The 19,794-nt window shown below is 40.2% G+C and overlaps 2 protein-coding genes across 2 annotated transcripts; both read left to right on the top strand.

Moving 5' to 3' along the window:
- Window positions 1-4,003: 4,003 nt before the first annotated feature.
- ctxn2 (cortexin 2) lies at window positions 4,004-4,249 on the top strand. The gene has a single exon (XM_029498897.1). The coding sequence runs from the start codon at window positions 4,004-4,006 to the stop codon at window positions 4,247-4,249; it is 246 nt and encodes an 81-aa protein (XP_029354757.1).
- Window positions 4,250-9,292: 5,043 nt separating this feature from the next.
- On the top strand, window positions 9,293-19,794 carry slc12a1 (solute carrier family 12 member 1). Its single transcript, XM_029499088.1, has 26 exons — window positions 9,293-9,544; window positions 11,139-11,282; window positions 11,622-11,697; window positions 12,504-12,599; window positions 12,995-13,134; window positions 13,230-13,340; window positions 13,429-13,540; window positions 13,641-13,768; window positions 13,981-14,065; window positions 14,165-14,322; window positions 14,423-14,530; window positions 14,620-14,743; window positions 14,871-14,972; window positions 15,173-15,328; window positions 15,420-15,519; window positions 15,676-15,787; window positions 15,999-16,139; window positions 16,679-16,785; window positions 16,884-16,966; window positions 17,310-17,435; window positions 18,038-18,166; window positions 18,499-18,610; window positions 19,017-19,103; window positions 19,222-19,357; window positions 19,487-19,554; window positions 19,659-19,794. The coding sequence occupies exons 1-26, from the start codon at window positions 9,293-9,295 to the stop codon at window positions 19,792-19,794; spliced, it is 3,129 nt and encodes a 1,042-aa protein (XP_029354948.1).

Below are 19,794 nucleotides of genomic sequence, written 5' to 3'. Positions count from 1 at the left end.
AACATATTGACATTGACATGTTGTATTGACTGATGCTCCTTTACTTGACTGGTGGATCAGTTTTTGTTTGTTATTGACTATGCTTTAACATTTCTAAAGAATCAGCTTCAAAGGAAACGCTTTTAAAAAGTGAATATCCTTCTTTTGGGAAAAAAAACTACCCCCCCCAAGTTACGAAGTCTTTTAGGTTTTGAGGACAAAGGGATCAGAATCATTGTGTTTAAAATATAGTTCTATCCTATGGAAGAATTACATTATAATTTAAAAAACCAAAAAAGGACATTTGCAAAAACAACTTCTAAGCTATTTAAAGGCACTTTTAGTGGCTTAGTCCCTGTTGCATGACATCTGCACCAGACAATCTTCAGTGTATCTGCAACATCTAGCTAACCCTGTCCAACCCAGAGGTTTGCAAATAAAAATAATAGATTTCACAATATTACAATCACCATAGTGTACGACAGTGCAAAGTGAGGTGCATTTAAGGAGGGATTGCATTACTCTCAATTACAACCATGGATCAGGTTGACCATTATCACAGCAGGGAAGTTAACCTTTAACATGTACACGTATTACCCTATAAATGAAAAATCGTGGCAGTTAACTGATAATATATTTCCTTAATGGCCATCTCGTTTTATAACAGATATCCACAGATAAATGCTGTGCTGTGGCTTAAATAACTATGTGAATGAACAAACAATAAATCAACAACAAACTGAACTAACTAAAGAAAAGTCTGCATGTATTACTGAAATCACACTACACTCATATTTTAATATCATAATCTGTTGATCACATGCACATTATTAATGTTTAGCCCACCAAGTAATTGATTTCAACTGAAATAAGAATTTCTTTGTATCAGGAAACTTTACGTGTAAAAATGTATATAGCTTATCAGATTTGTAGAGTTTCACCTTTTTTTGGGGTTTATTCTTTGGGAACACACTGACAACAACAGGAGATGTCAAAATAGCAAATATAATTTTTCCCAGCAGCTTTATTTCTATTTTTTTATCTTCCACAATCTCCTTGGCAAGATTTCTTTAATAACAGGACCATAAATTATTATGTTCATTCAAAAAAGTCAGACCACCCCTTTTAAATGATAACTTAACTTACAATGGATGGTGTAAATTTAATTAAACTGTGGACCCCAGGAGAATTAGTAATTGCAGCAGTTTTGCCAATGGAGCCCTTATAAAGTATCCTGGTAAAATCCTGGTAATTTTGCTGTATCTGTCTTTGTACTTTCTTGTACAGATTGTATAATCACACAAGGGTGTAGTGTAAAGTTCATTAACTTTAAAAGGGATAATGTGAGAAGAGTTCACAGAATCACAGTTTTACTGTTCTCAGTATCAGTTTTGTTATTGACCTGCTGTCTGGCTAAGATAAAAGTCTAGCAGGCTTTATCCTGATGTTCTATGGACACTTTGGAATATTCTAATACACTTTATGCAACAGGTTCAGATTCTGCAGTTCCCACTCAAAGCCAGAAGAGTCCAAAGTACATAATCAAAGAGTGACAAACTGATGAAAGCAAAGACCCAAACCAAGTCACTGAACTTGTGTTAATTTTCACCATTGATTTGATTCTTTCCAATCTCATTCCAAGATCATTAATTAACTTATGAAATGATTAGAATATTACTAATATTTTCAATATTTTTTAAAAATTGTCTGTAACTTGACTTATTGATGACCACCCATTATTATACTATGACCCATTTGTATCTATTTTGACATGTTGTCAAGTTGTCATGAGAGCAAAACCAGAAAATGTCTAACAAGTCCATGGTCTACACAGCCTGCCCTCTTCTCATCTAATTTTCAATAACTACCTTTGAAAAGAAACAGAATTTATGAATGCTTGACTTGGCCAACAAATCACAGGTACTGCTAACCAACTACAAAGTGCACAGCAACACTAAAAACTGCTATAGAACTAAATGGAAAAAACCCTTTAAAGGGCTCTGCAGAGGCATAAAACTCTGTGTTTGGATTTGCTCTGGGAAAATTTGCAGCTGTCCCCACCTGAAAAAGGAAAACAGAGTCCTCCATCCCACTTTTCAGTTATTGCACAGCACACACTAGTTGTGGCCATCTCCCTCATGCCCTGCCTTATCCTTAGATCCGAGTCACTGCACCACTGCGAGAGGAACTACATCGCTGATTGAAATTTACACTGCATAACAACAAAACAGATGAAGCAGATACTGTTGGAGACTTGTAGACTGTTATTTCATTTTTTTACTCACTCAAGTCAAATCCACTCAAACACCGGTGTCTTCCTGAGCCTTTAAGCAGGGGGGGCTAATTCAATTTGGCCACAGCAAACTGCACCAATTAAAAACACAGCATCAGAGCACAGCCCTATCCTCGGAGCCTGGCTGTGCTCTGATGCTGTGTTTTGAACCAAAAATACCTTTGCAGCAGCATTTAGCGGCCAGGAGCAGCGAGAGGCAGCATTTCTCCTACTGGCTAAACCCTGATATTCCTGTTACATTTTGAGGAGAACCAAGTAAGCCGGGGAGAGGAGAATGAAGAGAGAAGAGGAGGAAGAGGTGGGTTGCTTCCTTATGCTGCTGCGTCTGTCATAGTGTTGCATAGAGGGTGGGGGGGTGTTGTGAATAACTGAGGAAGCGGAGCAGCTGAGTGAGACTAACAAGTGGTTGCCATGCAGCAGGAGCAAACGTGCTCCTGGAGGGTGAGATAGAGAAACAGAATGATAATGAGTAGGAGGCAGCAAGTAAGGGAGCCTGAAGACAGGAGCTGTATCTCCGAGAAGAGACATAGCTTGATCCAGCCTCCTCCCCGTTTCTCTGTTTCTCTCTTCAACCGTGGCATTTTGTTAAAATGCAAGCTTTAGCCTAGCACACCCTGTATGCTGGCCATGGATGGATTAATGGACATATATCTGGGGGGTCTGAGACAGAAGAGTTGCTTGGAAGAAATGGCAGCAACAGGTCTGTGAGAATGGAAGAATAATGACGGTGAGATGCTTCCTTTTTTCCCCTTTTTTTACCACACACATCCCACACTAGAAAATCTGTCAATGCAGTCTCTCCTTTCTCTTTCACCCTATCTCACTCCCTCCCACTCTCATCTTCCTCTCTCACCATCATTACTTGTGCAGTATCCTCGTCATTCTACTTGCTTCTCCCGCATCTGTCTTTCCCGGTTCTTCCCGTTCATTCCACTATCCCTGTCTGTATGTGTCCTGCCTCTCTCATCCAAACACCCCCTCTACCACCCCTCCCCCTCAACCCCTCTCTCCCTTTCGCTTGAGCCACCTGCTGCTTGTGTTCATATGGACAATTTAGGGCAAAAAAAGAACGATGGAAGCAGACTTCCACTTGCGTGACAACATCGAATATGTCATCATGTTCAGTCAATCACCATTGGTATCTTGTCTAATGGAATTATACTGTCTGGCATGCATCTGCTGACATGCAACAGGTAGAGATTCCTTTCCTCAACCCATAACATACATAAGATCACATCTTCATGAGATGTGATGTTTGACACCTCACAGCTTTTTAACTGCTGGCTATGCACTGCGACAAATTGTCGTAGCATTGGCTGGTTTTCCTGAACCCGTTCTCCTGCAGCCTTCCTCAGTCTTCTGTTCATGTTTGCTTTTTTGTAATTTTCTGCAAAATTCCCAGAGGAGCAGAGTGAGAGGAGGAGAGATCAAAGTCTATGGACGTCTATTTGATACTGCACTCAAAATAGGGTATTTATAGATACCTATATACTCAAATGCAGAATATCTGTATTTCGTCTGTCATATTAGCACCCTTATTTCCAACAGTCTATTCAATGTCAGCATGAAGTGTGATACTATTAAAAGACGTTGATTAGATGGATCCTCTCTGCAATACAGACAAGACAGCACTAATAAAACCACCATGTAATGTCTGTCCAGGTAATATGCAGGCAACTAAACCCCTGACCCTATCGGAGGAGAGATGAGGCACCTAGATGTTGATTTACCATGTTTAGCGTCCACTACAACCACTCCCTTGCTGCCATGAGCGGAAACGACATGATGGCACACTCGCTCACTCTGGAGCAGAAGACAGCATTTGCCTTTGTGGGGATGCTCCTGGTGTTCCTGGGGCTGCTGATAGTAAGGTGTTTCAGGATCCTGTTGGACCCCTACAGCAGTATGCCCTCGTCCAACTGGGCCGATGGCATTGAGGGCCTGGAGAAAGGGACGTTTGAGTACGCCCTAACTTAGCACAGGGACACACACATCTATGAATGTCTCCACGAACAGGAATGCCTATACATACAGACAAAGACACACGCAGACACAAACACACACACACACACAAACACACACATACAAACAGATGTAAAACACTGTCCTGCACAACCATTGCACCTGGCACTGACACACCATTAAGACATCTCTCTGCGACAGACTCAGCCAAGAGACTGAAGCTGTGTATGTTGTTGTATGTGCGTGCACTGTTAGTTAAGAGCCTCTGTAGAGTCTCTCTACTGTATGTGACTACATATCTGTTGTGTGTGTCTGACCAAGTATGAGATAGGCGCTATGTCGTATTCTCCTCTGCTCGTGGCGGAGTGCGTTTCAGCTCATCAATTTACACAGAAATGGGTGACACTCCCTTTAACCCATGTATACAAGTTGAATGTCTGTAGAGTGTACGAGATGGAAAGAGGTGGATGCTCACAGGAGAGGGTGGGGAACTAAGGTGCAGCAGGACTATTCAGATACAGCATGAAGACTCAGGGACAAGATGCCTCATGTGAACTCAGAATGGGAAACATGAAAGGGGTTACACCTCTGCATAGCAGAGCTGCGCTGCACAAGAATGTACGTTGTCTGGATGGATACAGGGTATTATGTCAAACCAGTGCTTTGTGGACTAATCAAATCCAATCTGTTGGTGAGCCAAAGGGATGCTGCTGCTGCTGCTGCTGCTACTGTTGCTGCTGACATTGCTGCTGTGTATGTACAGATTGGTCCTTTCCATGGTGTCTTGTTTTTCAAAGTCATGCAGTGAAAGGCAACTGAACAAACTGTGATTGACATTATGGTGTTACTGTTTATAAATGATGCAAAAACAACTCTTTTTGAGTTTGTGCTGCTGCTGGTCTTGAGTGATGATCTACCGTATGTTCCCACAATTATAAATCTGGGTGCAAGAAAAAAAATGTTTACTTACTGTCTGCAAATATGTATGATACTGTCTAAAGGTTGGCTGATGTGATCAAGCCAAAGAATATCTGAGGGGAAATGAGGATTAAAAATATACAAAGAACTCTGTCTTTCAGTGCTGCTAGTTTTAAATTGGCAAAGAGGAACGCTAACTGTCTGGCCACATGGAAAATAGGGGGTGGGATGTCAGCTGTACATGAATATCTTTTTCCTCCTATTCCCAGCCATCCTCACCGGTTTACATCTGCTCTCTTCCCTCCATGAAGAGGAAGACAGGACTAAATAGGGATTCTGTAATACGGCCGACCGGTCAAAGTCTTGGGTGTTCCTTTGCTAATTTTTACAGTCCACGGTTTCTCCTTAGTGCTGTGAATCTGCCTTACTGTGACCTTCAATGGGTTTATGTGCCTTCATCTAAAAACATTAGAGCACCTGTTTATGTGTGTGCGTGTGTGTGTATGTTTGCGGGTGTGAGTGTGGGTCTGTGTGGCATATCATGATGACCGATGACGTCTTCTGACCTGTTGCTTGCTCAGCTGGTGGTAGAGATTTCTCATTGATATAGATTTGATTCAATGATGTGAAATAAATAGAATGTCTTCATTTTAAAATATTGTTGGCCAAATTATTGCTTTGTGGGTCTGTTCAATCTGTTGAGCAATTGAAATAAAAAAAATTGAAATCACCTCTACTCGTTAGCATAATAGTGTTGGAGAAGTTTAAAATTCGTCTCAAAGAAAATGAAAAGCTTTGCCTCTGTGACTGAATTCTGCCAGTCCAACATGAATGCGACAAAAGAGGAAACGAAGGAGCAGAAGAAGGTCAGACGATCACAGTTAGTTAGCGATAAAACTTCTAAGTAGAGATCCGGCTACAGTTTATGACAGGTGCAAATGTGCAGGCATGGCCTTAGACACAAAAAAAAAGGCTAAGGTGGCACCGGTAAGTGATACAGTCCGGCATCTATTGACAGCTTTGTGGTGATAACAGAGGTCTTGATCTGCAAATCCTACTGCACTCAGAGGCCAAGCCCCGACGCACACCTCCCTCCAAGCATCACTTGTCAGGAATGCAATCATTACTGCACCATTATCTCTGCCACATATGGGACATCCTTATCTGGAGGAAAAAAATCACCATGCTTTTCCTGTTTGGTCAGAGAAGCCCACTAACCTCAGAGAAAAAATTGACCAAGAGTCATAATTCTATCAAAATTTAACATGTGTTTGTCTTGCATTGACCGTCATATCTTTGAATGCAGTTGGCTGAGCTGGATTTCGTTGGCTGGAACAAATGCAAAAATTCTGCATTTGTTCTTTTTCTTTTCTCTTTTTTTCTCCCAAAATTGTTTAAACAGGGCTTGCATTTATACTACCCATAATATTTCTATTGCTTAAGAGAAACAATCCAAATTGTTGGAATTATTTGTACGTTTTGATGACAAATAATTAGGGCGGGGAAACACTTACACTGGAATAGTACCCGAGTGCTTAACACGATCTTGTTACATAGCATGAGAGTACATGAGTCAGCTAACTAATGAACCTTAGCATTTGATTATCAGTCATCAGTTTTATTAGATGTGGTCTTCGGACCTCATGAGCTATGTCCTTGATTTGATGTGACAAGACCAGTAGATACAATAGGTCTTTTATCACCGAAGCAATCCAAAAAGCTCTCAAAGAGTTGTTATCTAAAGTTAATTCTACTTTAAGGGCAGTAGCTTCCAAAAATACTTGAAGCCGGTTCAGGGAGGTGGTGAATATATGTTTGTTTGTTTGTTTGTTTGTTTGTTTGTTTGTTTGTTTTTTTAAAATGGTCCTATTTCATAAAGTTTATCAGTATACAAAGTAGAGCATTCTGCTGGATATAGAAATTTACTGCCTCACCCCAAAGAATTAATGTTTTCTGACAGTTATTTAATGATTATAAAACTATTATGTTTAATAATTCACTTTTAACTGACTCAACGTTTGTTGTTTTTTTTTTTTTCAGATAAATTTCTTTTGGCATATATATTCGGGTTCCTTTAGTTTTCCCATGTTTATATAAAGCGAAATAACTTTGAGAACTAACATTACAGGACAATCAAAGTGTAACAGAGAAATAATGTGGTAGACAATAGCCAGAACTTAATAAAACTAATTACATGATAATCTCATGTATGGGTGACTCCACCTTCCCTTTAAAAAGATAATCATTGTTCCCCAGATCTTCTTATATTCCTCCATTCTGTTGCTTAAGACATATCTGATTTTCCTGAGGAGGAGCTTTGGCATATAAATTCAAGATTTAAAACCATTGACCTTATTCTGTAGGGTTTACCCACAGTTTTATTTATTACAGCCCTTTAAGATATACTATCAGCAGTATCCTTTCAATTGGTATCTGCTACTTTGTACTTAATCGCTTCTCACATCACATTGTGCAGAGCAAGGCTTGATAAATTCAGCAGTGAGATATACACATTTTTTAACCTATTCTGAACCCTTCAGACATTAAGTGAAGGTTCTCTTCCACTCTGTACACAAGTACAAGTACATGCACCTGTTATAACAGATTCACCATATAGGCTCAACTGATCCCTAAGGATCTGTAAACTCTGGGTTTACGCAATCAGAAGCTGAGAAAAACTCAAGCAGGCCAAATAATGAAAGTGACTTGCTTTAATCTGGAGTCCAGAATGTTGACAAATTCCTTTCTCTAATTGCAGACGGCTGCAATGTTACAGAAGAAAAGACCGAACAATATATTTAACAGAATAACAGAATAAACTTACTCTCGCTGTCACCTGTTAAAAGGGTTGTTTTTAATGTGAAAATGAATAAGAAATGAAACAGGGGCAGGTGGAAAAAGGATTGTTCTCCTGCAGTAATCTTTACTTCCTACCTGGAAAAGTTTCTGTCCTCACCATGACTCGGTCAGTATCGTTTAAATTACAATAGCTTTGAATTACTGTCTTCCACATCTTGATAAGCATTGTGTTATTGATTGCCTCCTTTCAATCTGTACATATAAACACGTGCTGGAATATTTTCCTGCAATACAGCCAAGGTCAGACTTCAAGTCATTAGTGCGCTTTTCACTGGGTGCATAAATCATTGTGGTGTATCAGTAATAAGGAAGTTTACCTGTTAAGAGGTCTTTTAAAGGCTCTTTAGAAGTCATGTGGCTTTGGAGAAATGCCTCCGGCATGTTCCTGTAACTCATGGTCTCATATTAACTCCAATTTTCCTCATGAATTGGGCCATTTCTTCTGCACTTGCTACCTTACCTAACATTTTGTGGCAAAGAAAAAAATCATAGATAAAATGCATTTAATGAGTTTTATTGCACGTATGGGTACATCTTAGTCACTGTAGGACTGACTGATCTTGTTTTCAAACTATTCTGTTGATTAAATCCTATTACTTACATATGTATTATGAAATTAATAAATCTCTATCACCTTCTATTAACTTCGGTCTTTTTCTACTTCCATAATAAATACTTTGTAACCTTGAAACTTTTCCAGCTTTGTTTATAGTTGTCGGTGAGGACATCCACATGGATGTTTCCCTGTGATTCATCCACAGGGCCCAGAGGTCTGAGGAAATACCATCCACAGCCCCATAAACTGTGGCCACAGAACAACATGTGCTGTTGCCCTGCGCTTCAGACAATATTAGTAATCAATTCTTCAGAGCTCAGGCAGTGAGCACTTTTATCATGCGTTTGTCTTTTATGACTTAGTTAATCGTTAAGCAATGCCTTTGTGTCCCCTAGGATGGAGCAAGGACATTTTTGACACCCCTCATTCCGTTTTCTGAGGGTTGATCCTGACAATTAGCCAATAGCTGACAGCCAGTGTAAAACCCTGGCTTGCAAGGTATAAAGGTAGGCCATCTGAGACAAACTCAGTTTACTCAGGAGGCTCAGAGGAGAACAATATTACCCTAATCATTGTCTGGTCTATACACCGATCAACAAGGATAACCACTCCAGTTGATGCAGTCCAATGTTTTTTTAACACTGTTGGATAACAGAAGACTTGACACAGATATTGCTGTTTAATCCTTGATTGTTTAAAACTAAGAATCCCTTTCAACACTCCTGATGGAGAGGTTCAAGTCTAACGGAGGGGAGCATGTTAACAACGCTTATGATCCCACTCTGGATGACCCTTTCTACGAGGCCTCCTTTCCCAACGGGGAAAACCGCACGGTCCGGCCATCTGTGGTCAGTGCATTTGGGCATGACACTCTCGACCGGGTGCCACACATTGACTTCTATCGCAACGCAGGCAGTGTGAGTGGTCATCGGGCTGTGCGACCATCTTTGCAGGAGCTCCATGATGTGTTTCAGAAGGTAAGTGCACACCTATCTGTGAGTTAAGTTGATCAGAATAGATGATAACAATCCTCGACACTTTTAAGCAGGTAAGTAAATAAGTAAGGAAAGTTTATTTGTATGGCACTTCCCACAGATAAGGTCATAAAGTGCTTCAAAGGTTAAAATAATTTATAACCAAATTCACAATGATTCACAATAAATAGCATGTAAAAAATGAATAACAACACCCTGAAATACCATCAACAATATGGCGGATCAAGCACCTGTCTGAAGACTATGTCACTGGCTGCCCTTTAAAGATATCAACCAATGCCACAGCTCTCAAGTCAAAAGCCAAATCGTTCCAAAATGTGGGTGTCACTCATTCGAATGTTATGCAGCCTTTAGTTTTGACCTAGTATTAATTTCTGGTCTCCTCTTGTCCCCTTTTCTCCCTTGGACACCCTTTCTCCTATGCATGTTTGTCCTTCAGCTCACCTTCTGCAGAAAGCAGCTCAAAATTGTTAAGTATCAGTGACTAAATGGTTGAGTCACTGACTCTGACAAGGCATGTCTTTGTTTTGCTCTGCAGTTATGCTTCACTCACTCAGATTAAAAACAGTCAAATAAGATATTTTACAGTTGTTTAATCATCATTTTCATTGTGTCCACAGTTTGGTCCCTATCTCTTTGCCTGTAGATTGTTAAAGGACACTGTAGTTTATTTCTGGAACTCACGGCAGTCAACAAACTTGACACACTTAGGACTTTTTTTAGTGCTTTTTATTAGGCCATTATACTACCTTGTGTTGCAAAAGAGATAAGATTGTAGGTCACCTGAGTTTTATAGGATGAACTAGATTATGATTGTTTTTTAACAGTGAAGCAAAATAAAATAAAAGTCACTCCAGTTTAATAGAAATCGCAAGCAATAACTTTCACCATGAATCAGAGATTCATTCAAAATCATCAGAGAAGACTTAATATAGGCGACCCATAGTTGTGTTCCCAAAGACTAAAGTTTGCATAAACACTGCTTGATTTAAGCAACAGAGAAAAGGTACATTTAGTGTCAACATTTGGCAAACAAGGTTTTAAATTAAGGAATGGCCTGCGCCATGATTCAAGTAGTCTAAGATCTGAATGACTCAGTCCTTTAATTTGCTGTAATTACAAACTCTGTATTACTGTAACAGAAAGGCTAGCATTTGTTGCCAAGATCCCTGTCTTTAAGAAAATGGAAATTCACACTAAGAGGTCTTGCCAAACCAGATGTCAGGAAATAAGTTCACACACATGAGAGGTATTTAACATTTCAGAATTTATCTTATAAGAATTCTTAGAACATTTTAATTTAATTTATTTGAATTTGAATTTGAATTTAATTTAACTACCTTTATCCAAAATCAGACCATCACTATTTTTACTTTAAGTCCTGTGTGTTACAACAGGGAAGACAAAAGAACACTAACACACGAGACACAAAAAACACACTACTCATGAAAGCTCAGGAAACAAGAGACCACAGTCTGTGTGATGATAATAATTATATTATTAAGAATGATATGAATGATAATTAACAAATGCTAATTTGCGCAATCATCGTCAATACATACTTACATTTTCGCAGCAAAATGGAGTCATCTCTGTGCCAGACATTGTGGAAGATGATGGTGAGACGAGTGATGGGACCCCCTCGGACGACCTGGAGTCTGCTGCTCCAGTTGACAAGAGTCAAGGAGGCGTGAAGTTTGGCTGGATCCGGGGTGTCCTGGTGAGTTATGCCAGGTCATGTTGGGCTCTCTCTGCTTTATAGTAAGCAAGGTCACTATAAAGCTGCGGCCTGTACTACGCGTTTCAGTAATAATATAGAGTCTGAGAAGGAGAAGAACTCCACAATTATAATTTGTGCTGATGCCATGACAGTAAAAAAGTTTGGTTTTAAATTTACTTACAGATGTTTTCATTTTGTCTTTGAAAGGGAAACAATGGTTCTAGCATCAATGTTTCAAATCTCAATAACAATACCAAGATTGTCTTCATTTTTTTTTTTTCCAGTTTACATGAAAATATCGTTACTCACGCAGATTTATTTACTTCCTCTCTTCCATAGGTGAGATGCATGCTGAACATATGGGGTGTCATGTTGTTCATTCGTCTGTCCTGGGTCTTTGGTCAGGCAGGTTGGGGTGAGTGAGACAAGGACGATTGCTAGTTTCCACCAGTGGCTTCAATAATTTGTACATGCAGGGTTTTTGAGTGAGCTTGTCTTTTCTGTCCCATGCAGCTCAGCATAGATTAGATATTGTTGCTGCCTTTAAAAAAGATTGTTTGAAATGCATATAAACATGATTTGAATTGATTGATGACTCAATGTCACTCCAGTCCCTCTTCATTACTCAATCCAGTCATTATTATTAATTCATTTGTTAACCATGCTATATAATACTGGCTGCAGCAACAGCAGGCAGATCCTTCAATTGAGTACATATAAGGTGCCAGTAATTCCAGGGATGGGGACAATTAAAAGATTATAGTCTTCCACCCATTAGCAATGGGGTGATTAAATTGGGGCAGATTCAACTTAACTGGCTTTTCAGAGTTCTTTCTCTATGAGCAGCATGTGAGAGAGAGAAAAATGAGAGAAAGTGAGGGGAGCTGTCTGAATTGATTCATAAGGGTGTTCATTGCTCAAGAACCCATTGATTGGAGAGGCTCTTTTGTTCTGGAGGTGAAACTAAATGGTTTTGAGAGGCAAAGAAAGCCACAGGCCGTTGACAGAGCAGGTAGAGCAGGCGGCTATAACTTATAGCCCTGGGGCTCCTCTGACCTGGACTTTCACTGTGTTTAAAAGGTCACTGTGAGAATCAGGACCTCATTTCACAATCATCATTTTTATATTATTTTGTAAATTATATTTACAAAAATACAACAGCTCAGCAAGTTGTGGTGAAAAAAAAAATCAATATAAGTTGTTGCCTGTGCTGTATTTCAGGTCTGGGAATTGTGGTCATTCTTCTCAGCTGCGTGGTCACAGTCATCACTGGTCTTTCTATGTCCGCCATTTGTACTAATGGGGTAGTCAGAGGAGGTAAGGCAACTCATTGTCAACAGACATGAGACAGCTTCATCAGAAGAGAAAACCCAATTCAGCTATTGACTAACCTTTCATACGCACACATACACAGTCATCTTCTCTTGCGCTGGTAGATAAAGCATCATTTCTAAATTCATATAGTGTGAGATAACACATACTGTCCTGACTGAAAAACTTTTTACTGAGACAAGCTGAAGATGGAGGAAAACAAGATGTGTGTGCATGTGTGTGCCTCTCTAAATAAAGACACCAGGCTCCTGTATGTATTCTCTTTAAGCTGTTTCTGTTGTACAGAATACTTAACTTGTCCAGATATTAAGTAAGTGAATCAGTGATGTGATGATTAATCATCCACTACTGCATGTGTGTGCTTCATTTTCTCATCTCAGGAGGAGCCTACTACTTGATATCTCGTAGTTTGGGGCCAGAGTTTGGTGGGTCGATCGGCCTTATTTTTGCCTTTGCCAATGCAGTGGCTGTAGCCATGTATGTGGTGGGATTTGCTGAGACTGTGGTCGACTTGCTCAAGGTTTGTGATAGTATAACGATCAGGCACCTGAGGGAATAGCAGAAACGCGTGGCTGCATGCTCATCCGTGTATGTTCCCCGCCCTCTGTCGCACAGGACAATGCCCTCCTCATGGTGGATGAACTCAATGACATCAGAATCGTCGGCTGTATTACTGTGGTGTTGCTGCTGGGCATATCAGTAGCTGGGATGGAATGGGAAGCCAAGGTGAGAGATGAGTGTCCTGCAGGTTGTGCTCTTGGCATGTTGCAGTTAAAGGATAACTTTAATGAATTTGCTTCTTTTGTCTCCACAGGCGCAGATTATTCTTCTCATCATCTTGCTGGTGGCTATAGTGAATGTATTTGTAGGAACATTCATTCCTGCGACCAACGATAAGAAAGCCAAAGGCTTCTTCAATTATAACAGTGAGACAGCCTCTCAAAATCATTTCACTTTCAAAAATATCTAGATGTGGCTCAATAACAAGGCACTGTCAACTGATTTCCTCTCTTCTCCTTTGCGCAGCAAAAATATTTTTAGAGAATTTCGCTCCAGACTTTAGAAAAGGGGAATCGTTTTTTTCAGTGTTTGCCATCTTCTTCCCTGCTGCAACGGGAATCTTGGCTGGAGCCAACATCTCTGGTGATCTGCGGGTAACTCTTGTTTATTGCTTAAGAGACAAGTAAAGGACTCATTAGGGCAATGGGACATAGGTCACTGGAAAAAAAGGCTGTCAGTAAAAGTGAAAGAAATATGGTCATGGAATGTTTATTTATTGAAATAAACGTGGTTAGTAGAAAATGTCTACTTTTGTTTTTTATTTTTCATATGTTCTGACTGTGATCTGATCTGTGTTATTTTACAGGACGCCCAAAAAGCCATACCCAAAGGTACCTTACTGGCCATCCTGATCACCGGTGTCACCTATCTGGCAGTGGCCCTGTGTGTCTGTAAGTACTACAATCTTGAGAGAAACTTTATCTTTCAAGGATACAGTGAAATGGACTAAAATGAAATCACTGACTTTATTCTTCTCTTAAATTATTCAGCTGCCACAGTTCTCCGTGACGCCACAGGAAACCTCAATGACACCGTTGCCCTTGGAACACTTTGTGATGGCTCTTCAGCAATTGCTTGCGAACTCGGCTATAACTTCTCCTCATGTGCAGTGGAAAAATGCAACTTTGGCTTGATGAACAACTTCCAGGTACACAGCGTTCAAACTCTGATGTGATGTGATCTGATCTCTGTATACAACAAAGGGTTTGTTTCACCTTTAACGCTCTCCTCTCTTGCCTCTGGTGCAGGTGATGACTATGGTGTCTGGGTTTGGTCCCCTTATCATTGCTGGGACGTTCTCAGCTACCCTTTCTTCAGCCCTGGCTTCACTTGTCAGCGCTCCCAAAGTCTTCCAGGTCAGTCCAAATTTTTCTAAGACAGAGACGGAAACCAAGCTAAAACTCCTGAAAATAAAAGAATCTTTTCAAATTCTGTTTCTCCTCAGGCTCTGTGCAAAGACAACATCTACAAGGCACTTCATTTTTTTGCCAAGGGACACGGAAAGAACAACGAGCCAATCCGTGGCTACGTCCTCACATTTGTTATTTCTGTGGCCTTCATTCTCATTGGTCAGTTCAACGGTCTGCCATTAAATCCTTACAAACAGCTATTAATAAGCATGTACATTAACTTAAACATCTTCAACTACATTTACATAAAGTTGAATTTTATTTTTATTTTTCTTTGTCTGCATAGGTGATCTCAATGCCATTGCGCCAATCATTTCTAACTTCTTTCTGGCATCTTATGCTCTCATCAACTTCTCCTGCTTCCATGCATCCTATGCCAAGTCTCCAGGTAGGCCTTTGTCTACAGACAGAGCAGCTTGTAAATGAAAATTTCTTTGGGCAGGCTCGGGTAATTCTGTTCATTTCCACAGATTCTTTACTTTTTGTGTTACTGTGAACTTGTTTGTTTGTTTGTAAAACAAGGCATCAAATCTCAACAACTACTTTGGACAAACTTATTTAACTTTTATTCTGTCGCACTCTCCCCAGGTTGGAGACCTGGATACAAGTACTACAACATGTGGCTATCCCTGTTTGGTGCTTTACTCTGCTGTGTTGTTATGTTTGTCATCAACTGGTGGGCCGCTCTCCTGACATATGCCATTGAATTCCTCCTCTACATTTATGTGACAGTCAAGAAGCCAAGTGAGTTTTTTTCTGCATGTTTGCATGCTTGGAAGTACGTTCGCAATGCCCCACTGTAGTGTTCTAACCTGTTACGGCAATTCCTCTCTAGATGTGAACTGGGGTTCGTCCACACAGGCAGTCACATTTGTGAGTGCAGTCAGCAACGCTTTGTCTCTGACTGCCGTAGAGGATCATGTCAAGAACTTCAGGTAAATGTCTGCAATGCATCACCGAAACAATACGGCACAGCGTGTACAAAGAGGACCCAACACTGTGGCAAAAAATGTACAAAAAAAATCTGAAGGGGTTTTACACAAGATCGCATTACAAGCCGACACTGTAACAGATTGCCGTTTCTTTCCCAGGCCTCAGATCTTAGCACTGACAGGTTCAGCCCGGAGCAGACCAGCACTTCTAGACCTGGCTCACTCCTTCTCTAAGACCTATGGACTCTGTCTCACCTGTGAAGTCTTTGTGGTAAGTTTATACTGTAATTGCATTATTTGCAAATGCAAAGCCATGGATATTATCAAGCATTGTTGAGGCAAATGCCATCTGTCTCAGTACCTGAGATTAAAGACGAGGGTCAGTTGTGTCTTTTGAATATGAAAAAGGAGAACGGGGAAAATGAGTCCCCCTTATACAAACACTTCCACTCACAAGGCGCTGTGTGCTATGATCTCTGCAGGGCCCCAGATCAGAGGCTCTCCAAGAGATGAATGCCAGCATGGAGAAAAACCAGCAGTGGCTCAGGAAGACTAAACGCAAGGCATTTTATGCTGCTGTGGCCTGTGACAAGTTCAGAGAAGGAACTGATAGCCTGCTGCAGGTCAGTGTGATTGGGATTCACAAAACATTTATGTGAGGGGAAAATGCAAACAACCCTACATGTCTCAATGACAAACCCGTTTTATTGACCCACTTCTTCCTCATAACAGTGACTTGATTATGTTATGAGGCTGAAGCCAGGATAGTATTGCAGGACAGAGAAGGAACAAGATTTAATGAGGAAAGAGTCTTATGGCTGTGGCTATAGCACTCAATATATAAGGCCTTGGTTCCTTGTCAGGAATGCTTACTTCCAACAGTGCACCAGATTAAAAACTAGAATTGATTAGCACTGCATTGGATGAGCCCCCTACGGACAAAATAAGATCTGCCAGGTAATCTGGCCATAACATCTGGCAGTAAAACGGCTTTACAGCCAGCCTCCTTGTCTGGGACATTTTGAAAGTTCTTTAAGATCGTTTTTTGTTCCAGGTTTTACGACCCCTGGGCAACATGGTAAACTGTGTTGCTTCAGTTAACAACTGCTTCTGATTTTGGACTTTATATTGTTACGGCAAGTGTCATTCTTTTTTATGACAGGCTTCTGGTCTTGGCCGTCTGAAACCCAACACGTTGATGATGGGCTTCAAGAAAGACTGGAGGACTGCAGGGACAGAGTCTGTGCAGAGTTATGTGGGAATACTGCAGTAAGTTACAAGGCACATACAACAATATTTTCTACTGTGATTGAGCAAAGACAGGATATCTTTGTCATGAGCTGGTGCCATGTTTCCCTTTTTCAAAGTGACGCATTTGACTATGAATACGGTACAGTGATTCTGAGGATGAACCAGGGACTGGACGTGTCACACTTTGTTGAAGCAGAAGGTCAGTATGACTTTTTTAGGCTACATTAATCTACGAACTCACGCATCATTTTAACAACACTTAGGCCACTGTAATTCTTTTCAAGCCAGCTGCCGTGGCATGAAAAATAGAGGACCTTAAAACAGCTGCAGACATAAAAAGTATAAGTAAATAGTTTAATCACATTAACCTTTATTCTCCCCACCAAGCACAGTGTTCTGCTGCTTTAAAGATATTTCTATACAATCACCATTTAGTTAAATAATAAATATTTTCAATGGCAAAAATAATCCATGCTAATGTTACAAAAAATTGCCATCAGTACATATTGATTATAAACTTTGAATCTTACTACATCTTTCAGATGAGATGCTGAAGGCAGCAAAGGAGCAACAGGTACTGGAGAACGAAATCACACCAAGTGGAGGGAAATCAAGAGGACTATTTAGAAAGAGCAGGAATTCCTCGCAGCAAGTGCTCACGACCAGAGGTATCTTTGTAGTACTTATTTCTGTTCATTCAAATCACACCCGACATTTCACATACACTTCAGCCAGTTGGTGAGTATGGTCTTTAAATATGTAAAAAAAAAAAAAAAAAGGCACTCCTACATACACTCACATTCCCAGAATAAAATAATAAGAACAACATCGTGGATCTTTTTTGGAAACTTCTCCCCACTCCCTTTGAGATATAATTGAATCAAGTGTTCCCACTAAAGATATTTCTGAGGGTGTAATTCAATAATGTGGTGCATTTCATTCCATTTGAAGAGCATCTCTTAAGAGCAGTCTTTTAACCCAGACATCGTCTCACTCAATATGTCTCTGTCTCAACATCTCACACACATACACTAGTGAGCTGCATCTTGGCAAAGCAGTGATGGCCATTAGTATACAATCTTCATCATACTCATTGCAACATTAGACTTGAAAGATGGCTGCTCTTGCTCATGTAGCATTACTCTTAATATTGGCTTGCGCTTGTTTTTCCATCTGACTTAACTCTCCACATTCTATCAATGAATTATATGCCCTGCTGCAGTCCTCACCCTCATGTAGCTCACATTTCTCTCATTTTTCTCTCCCCCAGTGTCAGTGTGCGGCCCTCCACCCGAACATGTTGCTAAAATGAATGAGAGGTTGTTGGAGGCCAGCGCTCAGTTCAAAAAGAAACAACCAAAAGGCACCATTGATGTGTGGTGGCTGTTTGACGATGGAGGTATGTGTTGCAGCCTTCTCTTTTGTATCTGGCCTGTAAATTGCAACGCACAAACACGAACAGAGACGCATCAAATTCACATGCAAAGACTCTGCAGACTTAGTTAAACTAGAACAACACAGTAGAACCAAAGATTAAGCTAAACGATAAGCCATCATAGGAATAAGTTAACACCATCTAATTCCTCTGGATGAGTTATTAAATTCATGGTGGCTAGCTCAAGTTCAAAAACATTAATGTCCTTGGAAAGTGTGAACTACAAATACGTATATTTTGCATCATGAAACGACTGGATTTGTTTGCATCAAACTAAAGAAAAAAATCTCTCTCAGGTCTTACTTTGCTGCTGCCCTACATCCTCACTACCAGGAAGAAGTGGAAGAACTCTAAATTAAGGATTTTCATCGCAGGGCTCCCTGGACGTGGTGAGCTGGATAAAATGGAGTGAGTAAAACATTATTTCAGCATGAGTTTGAGCTTGATGGATTGAAATTAGATTATGGGAAAACATTTGCAAAACACGGCTACATCAATAAGAAGAACTAAACAAAATGTTCAAGTTTTTTCCCTAAATTGAAGTATCTCAAATAGACAGTCCTCCAATATTGTTCCACTGACTGGACTCCAGGTTTTATAAATCCTGACTTCAATTACATTTTCACAAGGCCGTTTGGCAAAGAAAATTCTAATTTATTTAGCCTACACTCTGAATGATACACTGCATTACTACTTCCACTTTATGAAAATTCATACAGTGAAAAAACAAAACAATTTTACAAGATTTTATTTGTTGGAATAATTTGCAACATTTATAAGAATGTTAACCAATCTGGGATAACTTGTCTTGCAGGATGAAATCTCTGTTGAAGAAATTCAGAATTGACTGCACTGATATCACCGTCATTGATGACATCCATTTAAGACCCACCTCTGACAGGTAGTAACAGCAGGCCAGATAGCACAAGCATAAAAATAAAATGTAATCATCTCCCAATGATTTCTTAAAATAATATTTTCCACATATATATCTCATGCTCTAATCTTCTTTCTTTCAGCTTGCAGGAGTTAGAAGAGATGATCGAGCCTTTCCGTCTACATGAGGGGGTTAAAGACACAGCTGAGGCTGAAGCCTTGAAGGGAGAGTGGTCCTGGAAAATCACTGATGAAGAACTGAACACTTTTGAGGAGAAGGTAAAAGCTCTGACAAGAAACTAAGACTTAATGTACAGCTAAGTCATGAATATACATTTGTTTGCCTTGGAGGTGTTGTACTGTTCAACTGAAAAAAATGTAAACAAAATAACCGCTGTTGTTTTACAGACACACCTCCAGGTCCGTCTGAACGAGTTGCTTCAGAAAAACTCCAAATCAGCCAATCTGATCATTGTGTAAGTATAGGCTGTTGCTGGCTGACTAAGATTAAAACTGCCGAACTTAATCGATTGCAGTGAGAGATGGGGCTCTAACCATGTATGCCTTTACCTCCCTGCAGGAGCATGCCCATCGCTCGTAAGGAATCTGTCTCTGATTACCTCTACATGGCCTGGCTGGACATTCTGACAAAGGACCTTCCACCAACACTGCTTATTAGAGGTAACCACAAGAGTGTGCTCACTTTCTACTCCTGA

This window comes from Echeneis naucrates, chromosome 3, assembly GCF_900963305.1.
Source record: "Echeneis naucrates chromosome 3, fEcheNa1.1, whole genome shotgun sequence".
Classification (NCBI taxonomy): domain Eukaryota; kingdom Metazoa; phylum Chordata; class Actinopteri; order Carangiformes; family Echeneidae; genus Echeneis; species Echeneis naucrates.
The sequence above is the reverse complement of the archived record's forward strand: the minus strand, read 5'-3'. Positions and strand labels throughout refer to the sequence as shown.